This window comes from Bactrocera dorsalis, chromosome 2 (assembly GCF_023373825.1).
Source record: "Bactrocera dorsalis isolate Fly_Bdor chromosome 2, ASM2337382v1, whole genome shotgun sequence".
NCBI classification, from domain to species: Eukaryota; Metazoa; Arthropoda; class Insecta; order Diptera; family Tephritidae; genus Bactrocera; species Bactrocera dorsalis.
The window spans coordinates 27062649-27081347 of NC_064304.1; the positions used below are offsets into that span (position 1 = coordinate 27062649).

Sequence of the window (18699 nt, forward strand, 5' to 3'; positions counted from 1 at the left end):
GTAATTAGAGTGAACAATTGAGAATTTGGAAACAAAGCCTTTCTAAGAGCCATTATAATATAGATAACAAACGTTTTCACGCTACTCTGGCTAAAACACCTGTTATTATGAGTTGTGTGCTTGAAAAAGTACGCATCCACTAAAAAAATTGATAAGTGTAGCTTATTACTCATAGCCTCTCACATTTTATCATGACTTGCGTATAGAATTGAATATATAGTATATGCTGATATGATAACTTCGGTGCGCTATCTGACAGCTGAAAATCATAACAAGTTTTAGAGACAGAAACTCATAATGCCTTTATCAGATAAAATTATGGGAGAAGGGGAAAACAACAAAAACAAAAGGGGATAATTTAGTTTTGTGAAAAATGATAAGATTAGTTCTTTTTGCATTATAATAGCGGGTAATCCAAGTAGAGATACCTTTTTCAATAGCCTTTTCTTGGACAAATCATACATGAGTCATGTTCAGTAATGTTTGGCATCCCATCATGGAAAGACTTTCGCATGAACAACATTTACAAATCGTTCAACTTTATAACGAAAATCAACGTTCTGTAAAAAATATGTTTCGTTCACTTCGCTCAACTTATGGTCAACATAATCTGCTTATTGAGTGTTCTATTCACAACACCAGCACCCATCTTGAGACTCAGCATTATTAATTGGATAATATTCTACAGAATAGACCACGTCCAGAACGCAGTGAAGAAAATATAGCAGCCGTAGATGAGAGTGTACACGAAAACTGGGGAGAGTCGACTTGGCGCCGTTCGCAGCAATTTGGACTGACGTATGGAACGACTTGGTACAAAATACAGATACAGCATGTACAAGAACTGAAGCCGCTCGACTTCCCCAAGAGTTCTATGGGTTTTTGAAAAGTTCTAAGAAGATCCGACGTTTTCGAGCTAACTTTTGTTCAGCGATGAGGTTTATTTCTGGCTCACTGGGTATGTAAGCAAAATTTCCGCATTTAGAACGAAGACACGGTTTGGTGTGGTTCGGGGACAGATGGAGTCATCGATCCATATTTCTTCAAGAATTATGCCAGTGAGAACGTAACCGTCAGTGGCGTCCGAAATCGAACCGAACCGTGACTATTTGATGCCTGAAATTGAAGCTCGTGATCTCAGCGACATTTGGTTTCAACAAGACGGCGTCACATCTCACACATCGCATCAATCATTGGATTTATTGAGGGAACTCTTCGGTGAGCAGATAATATCATGTTTTTGGCCTGCGCATTGGCCACCAAGAACGTATGTAAAGTCTAAAGTCTATGCGGACAATCCCGCTGAATTCAAGACTTAGAGACAAACATTACGCGTGTCATTCGCTAGTTACCAGTAGAAATGCTCGAACGATTCATCGAAACTTGAACTCAACGGATGGCCCATCTGAGACGTAGCGGCGACTACCATTTGAAAGAGATAATCTTCAAAGAATAATGCCAAATAATGTTCTTTCGAATGATAACAAACATTCCCCATTAAATTTGAAGTTTTTATGGTTTTCATTTCTAAAATAAGAAAAATTTGGACAAATTGCAAGTCTGCAAGTATTTAAGAGAAAATCTGCAATAACATTTCCCTATCTTTCTGGCAATTTGTGGACTGTATCCCAAAGGAACTGCTCCGTCGTGGCGGCCGAGAATGAATAAAGCTTCTTCTTGGATCCCAGTACTGTTATAAACAGCATTCCAATGAGGACGTTCTGTATCGTAAGGAACAAATACTCGTAATAGGCAGAGGGAGAAAGTCTCGGCTATAAGGCGAGTGTTTTCCAAATAGTTTCGAGCCGGTTCAATTTGATTAGCTGTTTTCGATAACGTTCCCCGTTAATGGTATTACCCGGTATTATTTGAAGCTTATAATATATAAAGCTGTTCTAATCTCAACAAAAAACAGAACATTACCTTGATGTCATGGATATTCGGCTTTGATGTTGACTTCGTTGGTTGGTTAGATTTCACGTATGCACTTTTTGGTTTAGGGTTGTCGCAATGGCATCATTTTTCATCACAAGGCATAATCCGATGCAATTGGACATCATTTTGTAACGTCTAAGCCATTTTCTGACATATAAAATCATCTTTCAACGTTTCTTAAATTCATACGGCACCCAATTTTCTTGCTGTTGAATACATATACGCCATATCGTATACCGAAGAAGACATCTAATGACAGTAGCCTTTCAACGCATGTTCGAAAAAATTTACTACCAGTAATAATCAAGTTATACTTAACTATACAAGTATTCCTTTGTTATACCTAATACAAAAAAAGGTATGGACGATATTTCGAACATTTCTTTTTGAATAGCTTTTATTGTAACATGCTTATAGCAATTTCGATTTTATTCATAGTTGCCTTCAAAATGGCATCCCAATATTATACCGCGGAAAAGTTTTAGGTTCTTTGAAGCCTTTTTGACGTGGGAATCACTAAAATCGGCAGAATTTATTATTTTTATTTTTCCAAAAATACATTTTTATTTTCCTCTGATATTATATTGGCACGCGATAAATTATTATTCACTTTTCTTTTCAGCTGTAGATGTCGAAAAGAGTCACTTGTCAATAAAAATTACGGTATTTTTCTTCCACATATTGCAAAAGTATAAAAATTTGGAGTTTTGATAGCAGTTACATCTGTCAATAGAATTATAAATGTCTTAGTAGCTGTGAATTGTAAGGAGTAAGCAGCTTTGTTGAAAAAGTTGCCTTACTTACACCTACATACATATGTATATGCATGTGTGTGAATTAGAGTACATCCTTTAAGCCATTTGATAGCTTGCGACAGGTGTCATAAAGTGCTTTTATAGCTTTCGAAAATTGTAAGCGAATTTGTAAGTGATACTGCAAGACATCTGGGAGCTAACTTAATATCTTTACGAAAGCAGGAGAGCAATTATATCATTTTTGACAAAGTATGAAAGTAATTGACGCATACAATTAATATGTATGTATGTGTACTTACTACATATGCAAGCGTGCTTTAGAAAGTACTAAAGTCAGATTTAATTTTAAGTTAGAGAAATTTCGGAACCCAGTCAAAGAGTCAAGAGTCTTAATTTGACGGTATTTTAGATTTGTACAATATTTATTAAACACGAAAAAAACATAAATAAGGGAGTGTTAAGTTTGAGTGTAACCGCACATTTTATACTCAAGAAACTTGCAAGGATCACAGCCGCCCGTGAATGTATTACAATCAAAGTTAAAATTGCACTGAATCGATTTTAATTATTTTAGTCAATAGCTCATACAAACAACAGGCCACATACTAATAAAATCTTCCCTGGGTTTCATTAAGCTAAGAGTAAAGCCAGCGGTATGTATGTCGAAATGAATCTCCCTTTATAACTAATTTTATTAATCTCTGTTATATTCGCTTTTCTAAACTTGAAATCACAGCAGTCGCTCACTCAAATAATTAAAATGTGTTACAGCATACCATAATGTTGTCAGGACATTGCTTGCTGAATGAAGGCATATGTACTTGTACATGTCAGAATGGAATGTCAACTCAACACAGAATAACTGTGGCATGAGTGACAGCAGCAGAGAAATGTAGAAAAGCACATACTAAGTGGTCTGGGATAAGAATTTAAAATACATAACTGAGGAAAGCACATATTACATTAGCATATAAATGTACATTTATGTAAATCTGTAAATCTAACTTTGCATATTAATCTAATTATGGCAATTATGAAAATTGTCGCAAAGCAAACATATACTCGTTCATATACTTGTATTTAAACAGCAAAGATTTTCGAAGGCTTGCCTCTCAGTTAAAGCAAAAAATAAGATTTTTTAGCTCGCTGTCACACTTTACTACCATCTAATGTTAGAAAAACACAAATGTAATTTCATGAAAGTGCACTCTCACCATAACCACCACCAGCTACTACGCCAAAGCACAGCGACAAGTGTTTGCCAAAAGTAATTAACGGTTAAGTATAAACGTAAATACAACACCAACACCGTGCGTAAGTATATATGCGCTTAGTAAGTGTATGAATTTGCCAAAGAAATGCAATCAAACTTAGACACTTACCCTCTTCGGCTGCCTTTTTTTCCTGCCGACGCTGCAGTACGACTTTCTTGAAGATGACGGCGGCCGCCTCAACAGCATTCTGGATCTCCTGTTCACCCAGAGTGGTTGTGTGTTGCTGTAGTAACGGTAGACAATTTTCAAGTTAAGAGAAGTTTGAGTTTTGAATAAGAAACAAGAAAAAATATTTATAATTCCCTACACAAATAAAAAAGTTTTACATATAAGGACTTGATATTGAGCGTTCAGTTTGTATGGTAGCTATGCATGTATATGTTATAGTTGACCGATCTGGAATACTTCTACAAATATTATAGCGTTTTTTTTTACAATAAGCCATGCCAAATATTGTGAAATATAAAAGATTTTCATACAAAAATAAAATTTGTATCGGCCGATTTGTATGGTGGATATATGATATAGAGATCCGATTTGAACAATTTGTTCGGAACTTATAGCGAAGCTATGGAAAATAACCTATGCCAAAATTCGACACGATTTCTCGACAAATGAAAAACATTTCCATACAAGTACTTGATTTTGAGGGTTCAGTTTGTATGGTAGCTATATGCTATAATGGCACGATTTGAACAATTTATTCAGAAATTATACCGCTGCTTTCGACATTATTCTATGTCAAATTTCGTGAAGATATCGTGTCATATAAAAAAGTTGTCCATACAAGAATTTGATTTAGATCATTCAGCTAGTATCGTAGCTATAAGCTACCGAAATCGATGCTACCTACCGACGACTAAATCGCGTTTATAAGACAGACAGACGCATATCGCCAAGTCGTCCCAGCTAGCCATGCTGATCGGGGTATAAAAATGAGTAAAAAAAAAAATAAAATATACACAAAGTTACTGCTTTACAATACTTTATCCTGCGACTCGTGCGCTCGCTCACTTAATTATGTCACAGAAGTTGTGAATCCTTTCATATATCCTGTCAATTATAACATGCGCGTCTGCGGCTGAGTGACAAAATCAGCAAAAACCAATAGTCAAAAGAAACAAATATTAAGGAAAACAAATTGCATGGCAACGACTTGCGTTTAAATGCTCAACCCATGTACCATAACCTCTACCACCCACCTTTGGTACGGTCGCTTTGCCCTCCACTGCGGCGCCTTTATTGCTCTCTGTTGTGTCATTTGTTGATTTCTTTTCTTGTGTTTCTTCAGCAGTTTTTGCTTGATCGCTGTTGTTATTGTCCTTTGCTGCTTTGCTATTCTCATTTATTTCCTTTTGTTGTTCCGGTGATTTGTTGTTGCCATTTTCTTTTATATGCGAAAATTGTGTTTTTTGTTCATGCTCGTCGTGTTTTTTACTTGCCGTTGCCGACTTGAGGGATAAATCGGAGTTTCGTCTTTCGTTCGAATAGGGTTTGTTGGTGCCTGCGGAGAGAGGTGAGAGATAATTAAAATAAGTCAAGCATAATTAGGGAATTAAGTAAATTTTTTGGTGCAAACCTTCATTTGTTCTGAACAAATTGCTTTAAGCAAGGAATAGGGTGAATTCGTGTAAAACAAGATTATGATTTTTTGAAGAAAATATAGCAGCCGTAGCTGAGAGTGTACGACTTGGCGCATTTTACATAGAGATCTTAAATTGAAAGCGTACAAAATACAGCTTGTGCAAAAATTAAAGCCACTCGACCTTCCCAAGCGACTTCGCTTCACTCTATGGGCTCTTGAAAGGTTCCAGAAAGATCCGATGCTTACGAGCAAAATTTTGTTCAGCGAGGAGGTCCATTTCTGGCTAAATGGGTTTTGTAAACAAGCAAAGTTGCCGCATTTGGGACGATGAGAAACCTGAAGAGATTCAAGAACTGCCATTCCATTGAGATAACACCATGGTTTTGTGTGGTTTGTGGACCGGTGAAATCAGCGGTCCATATTTCTTCAAAAATGATGCCGGTTAGAACACAACCGTCAATGGCGATGGTCGCGCCATGATAACCGACTATTTGATGCCTGAAATTGAAGGTAGTGATCTCAGGAACATTTGGTTTCAACGAGACGGCACCACTTCCCACACATCACATCAATCAATATATTAATGAGAGAACATTTCAGGGAACAGATAATTTCATGTTTTGGGTCGTTCGATTGGTCACCAAGATTGTATAATATAACACCGTTAGACATTTTCCTGTCAGGATACGTAAAATTTAAAGAGTATGCGGACAAACACGTTTCGACTCAGGGTTTGTAGTAAAACATCATGCATGTGTTTCGCCAGTTACCAGTCGAAATGATCTAACGAGTCATCGGAAATTGAACTCAACGGATGGACCAGCTGAGACGATGCCGTGGTCAAAATTTAAAAGGATAATCTTCAAATAATAAATGCCATAGATAATTAACATTCCCCACACCCCCGAAATATATTGTAAAGGATCTGACTTTCCCAGCCTTTGAATTTTTAGATTCATTTGCACTGATCGTTTGTCCTTCTGACTTTGTTGACTGGAAATCAACCCCACTAATTGCAAGGTCCCTTGCTTAGAGTATGTATCGTACAGTTTGACAAATTGGCTAGAATTGGCAGTGACCAAGAGGGGAAAGTAAGAAGGAGATCGGGGACAGTTCCTCCCGTGTCCAGATTTCTCATTTTTCTCTGCAACAAGTGATGGCTCAGCAGGAAATTATCTTATATCCTCCCCCAGTTCCGGATATCTCTCTACGGCCCTAAGAATTGATATTAACCGTCTCAAGTAATTTGTCAACTTATAAGATTCTCTTGATAAAAACTTAGTAGTTTTCGGATTCACTTAGTCCAAGGCGGTTATCCTGGTGGAAAACCTAGTCTCTCGATATTCATAGAGGGATTTACTAAATTCCTCCCGAATCCCGCATTTATATCCTGTCAAAAACTGTTAGTCTTCGCTTACAAGAGTAAGTTCTATTCTAGCATCACAGCGCAGCATATAAATAACTGATTTCCCGGTAATTTACTCACTTTCTTCTGCATCAGCACCATTTGTGCCACGACTATTGCGACGTCGTGGTGTTGGGATTTTCGTATTGGTTCGTGACTTATCTAAAATATCAGCCAAGGGTCTTGGGCTTGGTATTTTCGTGGGTTCAACTTTTTTGGTTGCCTGAAAGTAAAGAGAACGCAGGGAATTGTTAATTTATTTATGTTTCGAATGTGTAAAATTCCATCACTCACTTGTGTCTCCTTTTCGGGATGTGACAACGAACGTCTTGTGACTGGTTTTTGTGGACTCGTTTTGGCACCGTCCTCCGATACCGAGCGCATTTGTTCGGGTTTGCGTCTTTCATGTGTGTCGTGTTGTGTCTCGCCATTCGCAGCTTTACCACCACCATTTGCAACGCCCATTGCAGTGGTCTCTGTCGTACCTATACCAGGAGCTGATTGTCGATTCAGATGTGCAAGCTCTTCCTGTTGCATTTGCAACTCACGCGATTGCCGCCGCCGCAGTCGGTTGTGCATTTGCGGAGTACGTGGCAATGCACCACCGCTGGCGCTCAGACCTGTTGTCAGAGGTTGACCACTCAAACCGCCATCTGGGCCATAGTAGCTATAGCTTTGATCGTGCGTGCGTACATTTTCAGCGCTGTGTACTATGGGGTGTTGGTATTGTGTATAGCTGCCATCGTCGGAACCATCATTGTAGATGATACGCGGTTCGCTGCTGAAGCCCGCATTGTAGTTCTTCTCGTATTGCACCTCGTCGGCCTCCAAGAAGCTGTTGGTGCTGTCGCCAAAGTAGTCCATATACTCCGGGCGATTGTCTGCATCTTCATCGAGATTCTGGTATTGGTTGTACTGGTGCTTGGCGTCGCCAAATGTCCGTGCATTTGAATCGGGCGCATTGCTGCGTTCATCTTTGACACAATCTTGACGCACCAGCCGACTAGGCGAGCGACTGTTGAATGTAATGGAAAGCAGAGTTTGTTATGCTATATGTTTGACAATTATATATTTTTATATTAGTTACTTACGTGGCTGCGCGATTTGTGGGTATCTCTGGCAGTAAGCGCCGATTCTCCGCGTGGTGCGGCTTGGTTATCGAGTACTCCTCGTTGCTGTGGCTGCGCACCTTGATCATTTTCGCATGATCACGTGACTGTATATTCACGCTTTGACTGCTCGAGTATTGCTCACCGGCGGTGTTGGTGGTGGTGCTTACTTCACCGCTGCCAGCGCCAACGGCGGGCACATGTTGTTGCGATAGGAATTGTCGTGGGTTCTGCACATTCGGAAAGAGAAAGTTTTGCTTGTGACGCGGTGAGAGCGGCATGAATTTAGCTTGTGACTGTCCTGGTGGCACCGCGAGCGAGTTTCCGCTGAAAGCTTCTGGATTCGGTAGGGTCTGTTGGCGCATAAACTCCGGCGAACGACGATATTGTGGTGAAGTTTGACGCTTTGGTGGCGAGGTGGGTAGCAGCTTGACATGCTGATCTGGATTGGGTAAGGTAGCTTGACGCAGCATACGTGGTTTCGGTACAACTTGTGTGTAGTCGCACTCATCCGTCGGTTGCGTTTGGCCCGCTTGTGGGTCGTAATTTGATTGGCATGCCTGCTGTGGTGGTGTCTGCTGCTGCGTGGGTTGTTGCTGATAGATGACCGATCCTTGATAGTTGGGTGATGTGGGCAGTAATTTCCGAGGATAAGGTTGGTTCGGCGGCGTAGTGCCTAAATTGAGATGTGTTTGCTGCTGCTGTTGCGTAGGTGGCTCCGACATGTTGCACGGGAAGGAGGTTTGACGCATGAATGGCGGATAACGTTGCTCGCCCGGTGAACGCTCCGGTGAACGACTGTACGGGCGGTTTGGTGATGTCGACAGATACATGGGCGGTTGGCAGGGATTAGCCGGGAGGGTTGATTGTCGGCGCACCTGTGGGTGGATGGAAAAAAAGTTTATTTTAGTTCGATATAGATACATGGGCGTGTAGGTGATGTGTGAAAATGCAAATGTTTGTGGCATGCCGCAAATGTTGCATGCTCTGTTGGTTTTCATGGTCAGCATATACGTACCTGTAGGCGATGGTGCGTTTGGGGATTAATAACACTCGGCGGCTGTTGTTGCTGCGGTTGCGGCTGTATGTTCATAGGTTGTTGCTGTGGTTGCATTTGTTGTGGATAATTATCACATTCGGCTGCGCTCATGTGTATGACGTCATCACTGTTGTAGGCGCTCGGATAAATCGGACTTTTTTGCATTTGATGCGGCGATGTGGGCGCCGTGAGATTCACGTAATTATAATTGGCCAAATTGGCGCCGCTACCACTCAGATTGGGATCGTTGTTGGCCAGTGAGCTGGGTAGTGTCGATTGGCGTAGGACGCGACGTTGTGAATTCACCAAATAGTCGGTTGTAGGATGTGGATGTGTGGTGCCCACGCCGCTGATACCGATAGCACTCCCACTCTGGTAGGGGGCGGGGTGTGGCCTTTGTTGTGAGGGTTGGCGTATGAGTGAAGGGTAACTGCCAGCGGATTGTGCTTCGATAAGGTTCTTTTGTTGCGGATAAAGATTGTCGCCGACAGGGTTTTGTGGGTTTTGATTATTCGAATCGTCTTCGGGATCTGGAAAAAGAAACAAAGTTTTAGAATTTATCTGAGTAATGACTACATAGTATTCGTGCTAAGCGGAAATGAAAGAGCAAGCATATAATATGTCAGCATATTTTTTAAACTAACGGTTATTTGCATCACCTCAAGCTAATCGAAATAAATATAAGCGTATATAAGAGAGGCGAGACGAGTTGAAATCGATCTGACTGTCTGTCTGTCGTTCCATGAATCCGTTTACGACAAGTACTCATTTCCACAAAAACGGATATATTCCATAGAATTTTGTAGAGGTACTACATGCCTGTATGCGAAGCAACCCCATACAATGACGGCCCTTCCAACATACTTCACTATTTGTGTAACATGGTTCCTTTGGATGGTCTTCCAACTGTTTCTACTGGCCAGATTACTAGCTTACAGTCATTCGTTATCTAATTTCGGTGCTGTCTGGCGGATTTCAACCGCTCCTTAACATCAACAAACTGATTGGATCTTATCAGAGTTACTTTAGGATTGGAAATTCAACAACTAACCAGATTTTCACCATGTTCCACATCTTGGAAAACACTCGTTAAAAAATAATCGACATACATAACCTCTTCTTCGATTTAAAAGTTGCTTTCGACAGCCTGAGTTTGGTATCCCCACAAAACTAATACGACTGTGTAAACTGACGTTGAACAATACCAAAAGCTCCGTCACGGTCGGGGAGGATCACTCCAAGCCGTTCGATACCAAACGAAATTTTAGAAAAGGTGACTCCCTATCGTGCGGCTGCTTCACTAGCTGCTAGCGTACCCCAATGATATTGTTATCATTGGCCTAAACAACCGGCGCGGTTAGTTCTTTTTTCTCTAGACTAGACAAGGAAGCGATGCAAATGGGTCTGGTAGTGAACGAGGGCAAAACGAAATATCTCCTGTCATGAAGCAAACATTCGACGCACTCGTGTCCGTTGACGTCACGTTGACAGCCATAACTTCGAAGTCTTAGATAATTTCGTCTATATTGGAACCAGCATTAACACCAACAACAAAGTCAGCCTCGAAATCTAATGAAGAATAACTCTTACCAACAGGTGCTGCTTCGGACTGATTAGTCAATAGAGAAGTAAAGTCCTATCTCGACGAACAAAGACCAAACTCTATAAGTCACTCATCGTCCCCGTTTGATTATATGGTGCAGAAGCATGGACGATAACAACAATAATGTGTCGATGTTACGAATTTTCGAGAGAAAGGTTCTGCGGAAGTTGGGCCATAAATTTTTCGCATTGGCAACGATGAATAAACCCGATCCGACCCGATCTGAAGAATTTCTTCCGATATTACATTATTTCTATTAACAACAACTCATACCAAATTTCATGAAGATACCACGTCAAATGCGAAAGTTTTCCATACAAGCCCTTGATTTCGATCGTTCGGTTTGTGTGACAGTTATATGTTATAGTGGTTCGATATCGGCCATTCCGACAAATGAGCAGCTTCTTGAAGAGAAAATGACGTTTGCAAAATTTCAAAACGGTATCTCAAAAACTGAGAGACAAGTTCACATATGTGCAGACAGACCGGCAGACAGATAAATAAACGGACATGGCTAAATCGACTCTGCTCAGTATACTGATCATTTATATATTTATACTTTATAGGGTCTCCGACGCTTCCTTCTGGATGTTACAATCTTCGTGACAAACTTAATATACATACCCTGTTCAGTAGTATAAAAATACACTTCAGAGAACTCGTCATGAGTCCATCGATTCAATATATTTGTAAAAATACCCGACAAACTTTTCGCATCGTAAACTTCACACGAACACAAAGAGGGTAGTTTCAATATAGGAAATACATTTTTAGCAATTATTATTCGGTAAGCGCGCGAAGTTTATATAGATCAGTCCGAGTCAATTTGGTATTTATATAATATGTAAAACTTCATTAAAATTTATCTCAAATATAAAAAACACAAACATTATTATAACACAGTGATATTCAAACATTCCTTTTACTGGCTTATGGCTCAGATTAATCAATTTTGTATTAGCTGTCTCCGTCTTACATGTAAACGCAACAACAAAGTAATCGAGTTGAATTCGTACAAGAGAAGAATTCGTGGATGTCTCATTAGAGAGGTATACCGAAATTTTCAAAATACCAAATTTTGTTTTGCAAATTTTACATTATTTTGTTATCGTGACTAAGGAGAATATTTTTTTCATATGTGTACATATTTTCAAAACTTAAAAACAATTGTAGTACTTTATAGAAAACAAAAATAAAAGGTTACAGCATTCTTTTTTAAATTTCGCTGATTATGAACTGTTTTGACTTAGCTTTTCCAGCTTCGGCTCACCTTTGCCACGATATTCGACTGACTGATCCTCTGTTTCTGGATCATAAGCATAGATTCAAGACTGATCGCCACTAATAATATGTTTAGTGACATCCTGGTAGTGGAAAAGTATTGTTTCACAGACGTTAATGGGAAGCTGTTTTTCGAAAAAATTTAGCGATTTTCGAATTAATCGTGCTTTCACTTTTCGTAGCCAAAAATTATCTTTCAAAATGGTTCTCATTGATCCTTCCAATAATCTATCGATGCCAGCAAGATCTGTTAATCATTGATTCTCAAGCATCAAAGAGCTTTATTTTATTGACGTATTGATCATCAGTTGATGTTGATGGCTGCCCTGGCTTCCAATCAACACTCTTGCTCGCGACAAACAATTATCACCGAAGGCTTTTTGTAACATTCTGAACGTTTCAGCACCAGAAATTTGATTTCGCACACAAATTTTAATGAAACTTCTTTGTTGAATAAGCTCACCCATCGAAGAAATCGCCGAATGCACTTAATAAACTTCAGGATGACACGCCTATACTAAACACTAATGATAAGTTTGATGTGTTATTTGACACAGATGTCACTGACAGTAACACAAACCTAGAAAAAAATTATTTCGACGAATAGATTTTCGTGCGAAATTTAAATTAAAAAGTCTTACTATTTTTTGGCCACAGTAGTATATTAGCCTCTCTGTTAGCCTGACTACTCAAATTCCAAAAAAAAAACAAAAAAAAAAAATCAACCAAAAATACAGCACTTTTCAAACTTTTGTTTTATAAAATATATTGCATATGTTATTTGTTTCATTCCATTTACTTCACTCAAGTCCACAAAAGCACAAAGCATAGTATAACCTACACCTACAGTGCTATTTAAACAACTTTTTCTCAAATAATAACACTGACATAATCGAATAATTTGAATATTATTAGCTTTAATATCAATTATCAATTTCCACTCACTTGATATCGTCCAGGAACGTCGTATACTTCGGCGCAGCACATCCGTCGTCGGCAAATGATCGACAGCGCCGCTCGAACCGCGCGTATAATCCTTGATCCACTCACCACCAGTGGAAGTGGTGGCTTGCAGCTCCCTGCAACAAGAGAAACAATTCCATTTGACAATCAGATGCATTTTCATTATGTCGGAAGATAGTGGCGACAACAAAAAAAGCAACAAAATAACACTATCATTCGTAATATGTATATGTAAACAATTAATATTTGATTAGAAGATTTTCGCGTTCGTCGTTTTCGCTGGTTGCTGGCTAAATGAGCGCGCGTACGAATACATGCAAACGATTTGGTGGCACAAACGACAGTTGTGAGACAAAAAATTAGCGGCAAACGTATTAATTGAAGATCAGTTAATAAGCGCACACACACACGCGCACACATTCACACACATAGAAACACATTAAGATTTAGCGGCAGTTAGTGGCGGATGAAGTTGGCAGCGCCGACACGTGTGTGGGCAAGCATTGTTTGTGCGACAAAACATTTGCAATTAGTCAGTGAATTTGAGGCATGACAAGGCTGCGAATAATCGGCATTAAGTGCCATATGCGCAAACACAACCACTTGCAAATATATACATACCATACATACATACATATGCTTGGCAAGTGTTCACTTAATATATTTGCATTCAATATTTTTTTATTATACAACTCAGTCCACATGAGCTTGACGTCTTTGCTGTTGCTGCTGCTGCCTGGTCGGGTCTGTGCCTCTGTTGGTCTGTCTTTGTGCTTAATAAGCGGTGTGGGACGCTTTGGGTTGGGCCGTTGTGTGCATCCGACAACGCCAACAATGAGCAATCAGCAGAAATATGGCAATCAACAGTCACAAAATATACCAATTTCGGTGCTGTAGACAATTTCAACAGCAATAACAGCACAAAGTTTCTTATGCCAATGCTATTTATGAGCGCTGTAGGTATAGTGTGTCACATAAGACGATTAGAATTAATATGCATTAACCGTCTTCTAACGCCTAAGCTGCTGCCTCTTTGTGCTGCTGACGACAAATGTAAAGCTTGGCTTTGGTTTGCTGATTCTTGTTTGTGGTTTGTTTCAGTATGCATGTGGGTGAGTGACGGTGACATAGTCTTGCAGACAAATTGCACCCGTAGCGCTTTTCATATACTCAGTTGTAAATATGTATGTTTATGCTAAAATATGCGTTATGTGCTCATAACTCTTCTTATATAAACAGGGAGTCTTTCATATATGTATGTGTGTTCAGCTAGTTTTGTACGAATTTTTCAAATAGAATAATTGCTTGCCATTACTGACATCACCTACTTGCGTCCACCATATTAGCTGACATTAATACACATACTACATATGCGAAGAGTACATAACACATTTAGCTGTGCATAGTCAGCAGAAGCACGCAAAGCTTTGGCAGTGAAACACATTAAGTTGCACCTCAAAAATTTTATTAGTATATTTTAATTACTTCTGCTCAGCTAGATGAGCCAAATGGGTTGGCGAAGTTCATAAAGGTGAATTTTTCGCACCATACAAGTGTATGTTATGGCTAATGTATGTGTACAGCTGCGTTGGAAAAAGGAGCACTGCTGAATGGAACACTTTTTTGTCCAAGAGTGAGGTATAATGAAACAGTTTTTTTTTCATTCCGAACATCTCTACCCGCTCTTTTTATAATGCTTTTTCTCTCTCCCTCTCTTTTTTTCTCAGCCGAGTGAGACACTTTTATTTAGTGAGTAAGTATGCACATTATGCACTTTTTATCTCTTTCTAATTGCCTTCTTTTTTTCTATTTATAGACGAGAGTCTACTCCTTTCTCTCTTTCCTAAGTGATATACTAGTATTTAGAAAGAGAGAGATTATAAATTTACTTAGTGCGCTCTTTCAAGTTATCCTTCCTCTTTCTTTTTAACTTTGTCTCCTTTTTTGGCACTCTTTCCCTCTCTTACTCACTCTATCTCTCTTGAGCGATAAGCCTGTAGTTACATAGTGAAGTTCTATAGATTTGTTTATTTCTCTCTTTCCAATTTTGCCTTCTCCTCTTTTTCTAACTTTCTCTCGTCTTCCAGTGCACCCCTCTACACACTTGCTTTGAGTTATAAATCAGTATTTAGTGAGAAATTATAAAAATATTTTGCTCCCTTTATAACTTGCTCTACTTCTCTGTCTCTTCCTTTTAGCTCTCTACGTTAATCTCTCTCTTATTTCTAACTTTCTCTACCTCTCTCTATTTTAGCTAACTACCTCTCTTTCTCTCCTTTCTAGCTATCTGCTTCACTCTCTCCTATTTCTAACTTTCTTTACCTCTCTTTCTTTCTAGCTCGCCATTTCACTCTCTCCTTTCTCAATATCTCTCAATTTTCTTTCAAATTTTCTCTATCTCTCTCTATTTCTAGCTCTCTACCTCACTCTCTCTCTCACATTTCTAAAGGTTTTTCTTTACTAAGCAAAATAAAAAATACGATTTTTGTTTTTACGTCTAACCCTAAGCAGGGCGAATTCATAAAAAACTTGTTCCACCTTAGAACCTCATATTTTTATACCCTGAATAGTGTAAATTAAGTTTGCTAAGAAGTTTGTGACGAGGTGAGTCGATTTAGCCATATCTGTCTGCCTGTCTGCATGGTATATACATGAACTAGTACCTCAGTTTTTCAGGTATCAGTTTGAAATTTTTCTTATTTCGAGCAAATATTAAGGAGGTGCATCAATCATAGGTCCTTCAAATAGCCATAGAACCATAAAGAAGCATATTATTTTATTTGAAGCCCTGGTGTTCGATCTTCAACATGAATATGAAAGCTTGAGCTTACGACTTTGGTATCATATTTGTCATAAAGTGTGCTATGCATTTATATTTCACACCACTGTTTTCATATGTGCATAAGCCATTCGTTGCAGAGTCAGCGCCAATTAGGAAGTGGTACATTGTTGTTGCAAGCTTATTTCATAAAATATACTCCCTGACTCAAAATTAGTGTACCTTCACACACACACATACACAAACATACGAACATTTCTATTGCTTTTGATATTCTGCTTATTTCTACACGTGTATGTTTGAGGTTATACTCGCTCTGGCTGCATGTTACTTGCTCTACTGACATTGAACTTAAGTACCGAAGTTATGCTTTGGCTTGCACATGCTGAGTTGGATCTTTAGCACTCTCCACTCTCCACTTTCCACTCTCGTGTTGCTGAAAGTAATTAGTTTTGGAATTATTTGCACACGCACACTTGCACAAAGTTGCACTTCATCGTTTTGAGTGGTGAAAGCTACTTAATTTCAATATTTTATTTCTGTATGAAGCCCTGCAAATTATGCCGTTAGGAATTTGTGAATTTTATAGCCCTCATGCATTTATTTAGTTTTTTATGTTAATATGTTTCTAAGGCTTGCTAAAAATTTATTTTAAATGAAGAGGTATGTGCGTCTTGTGGACCTTGAAGGAATTTTACGTTTATCTTTAATTTTTTGGATAATTTGAATTTTGTTTCATATTGCTTTGGAACCCTATTTAACCGCGTGGTAAAAAAGCAGCCGGACTTCGTCCTTATTCAGAGCCCATGGGCTAATTGGGCGCATTTGCAGACTGAGAACACCAAACCACAAATTATACCATACACATCAAACCGCGAAGAAAAGATTAAGGCAGGTATGATGGAAAGGAAAGCCTTGATGGTCATTTTGGGAAGATCGCTACAATGAATGTATGTATACTAGAAAAAATAATGATATAGTCATAGTCAACGATTTCAGGAATCATCGATTTCTACCTTAGAACAAGGACTACCTAAACATCTTTATGGAATCTTGCCGCCGCGCATTAGAAGTGGTTGGTAAAATACGTATAACACGAAGTAGGGGAACAATTAGGCCCTCGAGCTTTAAAAGTCAGAGATAGATTGCAGGAAGCAGCTTAGTGTAGCCAAACTATTTCGACTGGCACAGTTATTAGAATCTTCCAAGATCATATAAAGAATATATAAGAAAAGCAAAAATAATATATGGATTATGATCTCGAGACTACGGCAGAAGCACCTTGACGAAGGAAAATAATATCATAGTCTGTTTTTAACATTGAATATCTTCAAAAGCCGTAGTTGGATGGTATCCAGTGAAGAGTACTTAAACCTATAAAAGATTACTCACTTTTCAAGCAGCTCAGGAGGAGGATGGAGTCATGTGTAGAAGTTCACGCGAGTGAGAAAAGTTCTCTGATTGCCATTCACATGGGATTCTTCTACATATGACTCAAGCAGCTCACGATTTCCAGTCTTTGACCAAGTATCCCCCTCCACAGGGTTGTGCACTGGGTTTGGGACTCACCACGTAAAAAACTCCCCAATGAAAAGGAACAAACAGCCTCGGATGATAGACTCCCCTATTGATGACGACCATGCCAAACGCATTAAGGATTACGATTTAAGCCCATGCTCCTGGAATGTCCGGTGCCTTAATTGGAGAGGTGCCGCTGCCCAGCTGATTGATATCCTCGTTAGAGTAAAAGCTGACATCACCGCCGTCCAAGAAATACGATGGATGGGACAAGGCCCGAGGCGAATAAGTCCTTGTGGCATTTACTACAGTTGCCATATAAAGGAGGGCAAATTCGGTGTGAGATTCGTGGTGGGAGAGAGACTCCGTCGTTGAGTACTGCCATTCACCCCAGCTTCGTCAGGATCGGGAAGGACCTCTCCGAGCCGTTCGATACCAAACGAGATTTCAGACAAGGCGACTCCTTTGCATGCGAATTCTTCAATCTGTTCTTGGAGAAAATAATTCGAGCTACAGAACTTAAGGGAGCAGGTACAATCTTCCCCTCAGGGGAAGAGGAAGACTTCCACTCCGTTGGAAAGACCAGGTGGAGAAGGACCTGGGTTCTTGAAACGACTGGAGCAGTGTTGTTATCTCGGTTATAATCGCGTAAGCGGTGTATACGCCAGTAAAGAAGAAGAAGATATTGAGCAATTATTTTAGCAATGATTTTTTATGAACAATAGAAATGCGACTGAAATCGGCCGAAACCTTGATTGAATTTTCTCTTATAATACCCAAATATAGAATTTCAATTTAGTCCCTTTGAATTTGTTTCGGTATTCATTCAATTCATTCAGTTTTAATAACATTTTCGCTGTACCTCATTTCAATATCTGTCCAAATATACATATTTTCTTCGTCATCCACATCTTTGCCTTCAATTGTATAAGGAACCTATTGTTTAGGCTCAACAAAGGCCCTCATCAAAGAGAATAAACACATTTTTTCAACTATTGTGAACTTAACACAACCTGACTTTATGTAATTACCCACAGCTTGATTAAAACGTAATGTGGTATTGTTGTTCTTCTGACACAATTTGATTTTGCTGATCGACTAAATTGCTTTTTAATGTCGAAGGTTAAATTATTCAATTCAATATTCGTGTCTTTTGCGAAAAACAAAACAATTATCATTTGAAAGGACATAAAGTCATATGAAAACGACAACCCACAGTCGTTATATATATGGAAATGTGTTTAATTGTGTATATAAGAGTAGTTCACCTCAGTTCATTAGAAAGTGACAGACAAATGGCACGCTAAAGCTTTTTCCTAAACACACAGCCTTGTGAATAACACTGTTTGAAGACCCACTTATGTGATTGTATCCTTAAATGAGTGGACTGTGCATTGGAAAACAATTTTTCTTTCACATATGGATGTCTGCGCTGAGAGGGGCAATATTTAAG

General features: G+C 39.1%; 1 protein-coding gene across 4 annotated transcripts in view; it reads right to left on the bottom strand.

The window, feature by feature from the left end:
* Positions 1-18699, bottom strand: part of LOC105234237 (uncharacterized) — a 276684-nt gene that overhangs the window by 46308 nt on the left and 211677 nt on the right. For all 4 annotated transcript variants that reach the window (XM_049448650.1, XM_049448649.1, XM_049448652.1 and 1 more), the window contains 7 exons: positions 12932-13065; positions 9082-9632; positions 8046-8941; positions 7249-7969; positions 7036-7177; positions 5167-5468; positions 4073-4187 (listed from right to left, as the gene is read on the bottom strand). In XM_049448650.1, coding sequence (XP_049304607.1) covers positions 4073-4187; positions 5167-5468; positions 7036-7177; positions 7249-7969; positions 8046-8941; positions 9082-9632; positions 12932-13065 — 2861 coding nt within the window. The remainder of the gene's footprint in view (positions 1-4072; positions 4188-5166; positions 5469-7035; positions 7178-7248; positions 7970-8045; positions 8942-9081; positions 9633-12931; positions 13066-18699) is intronic.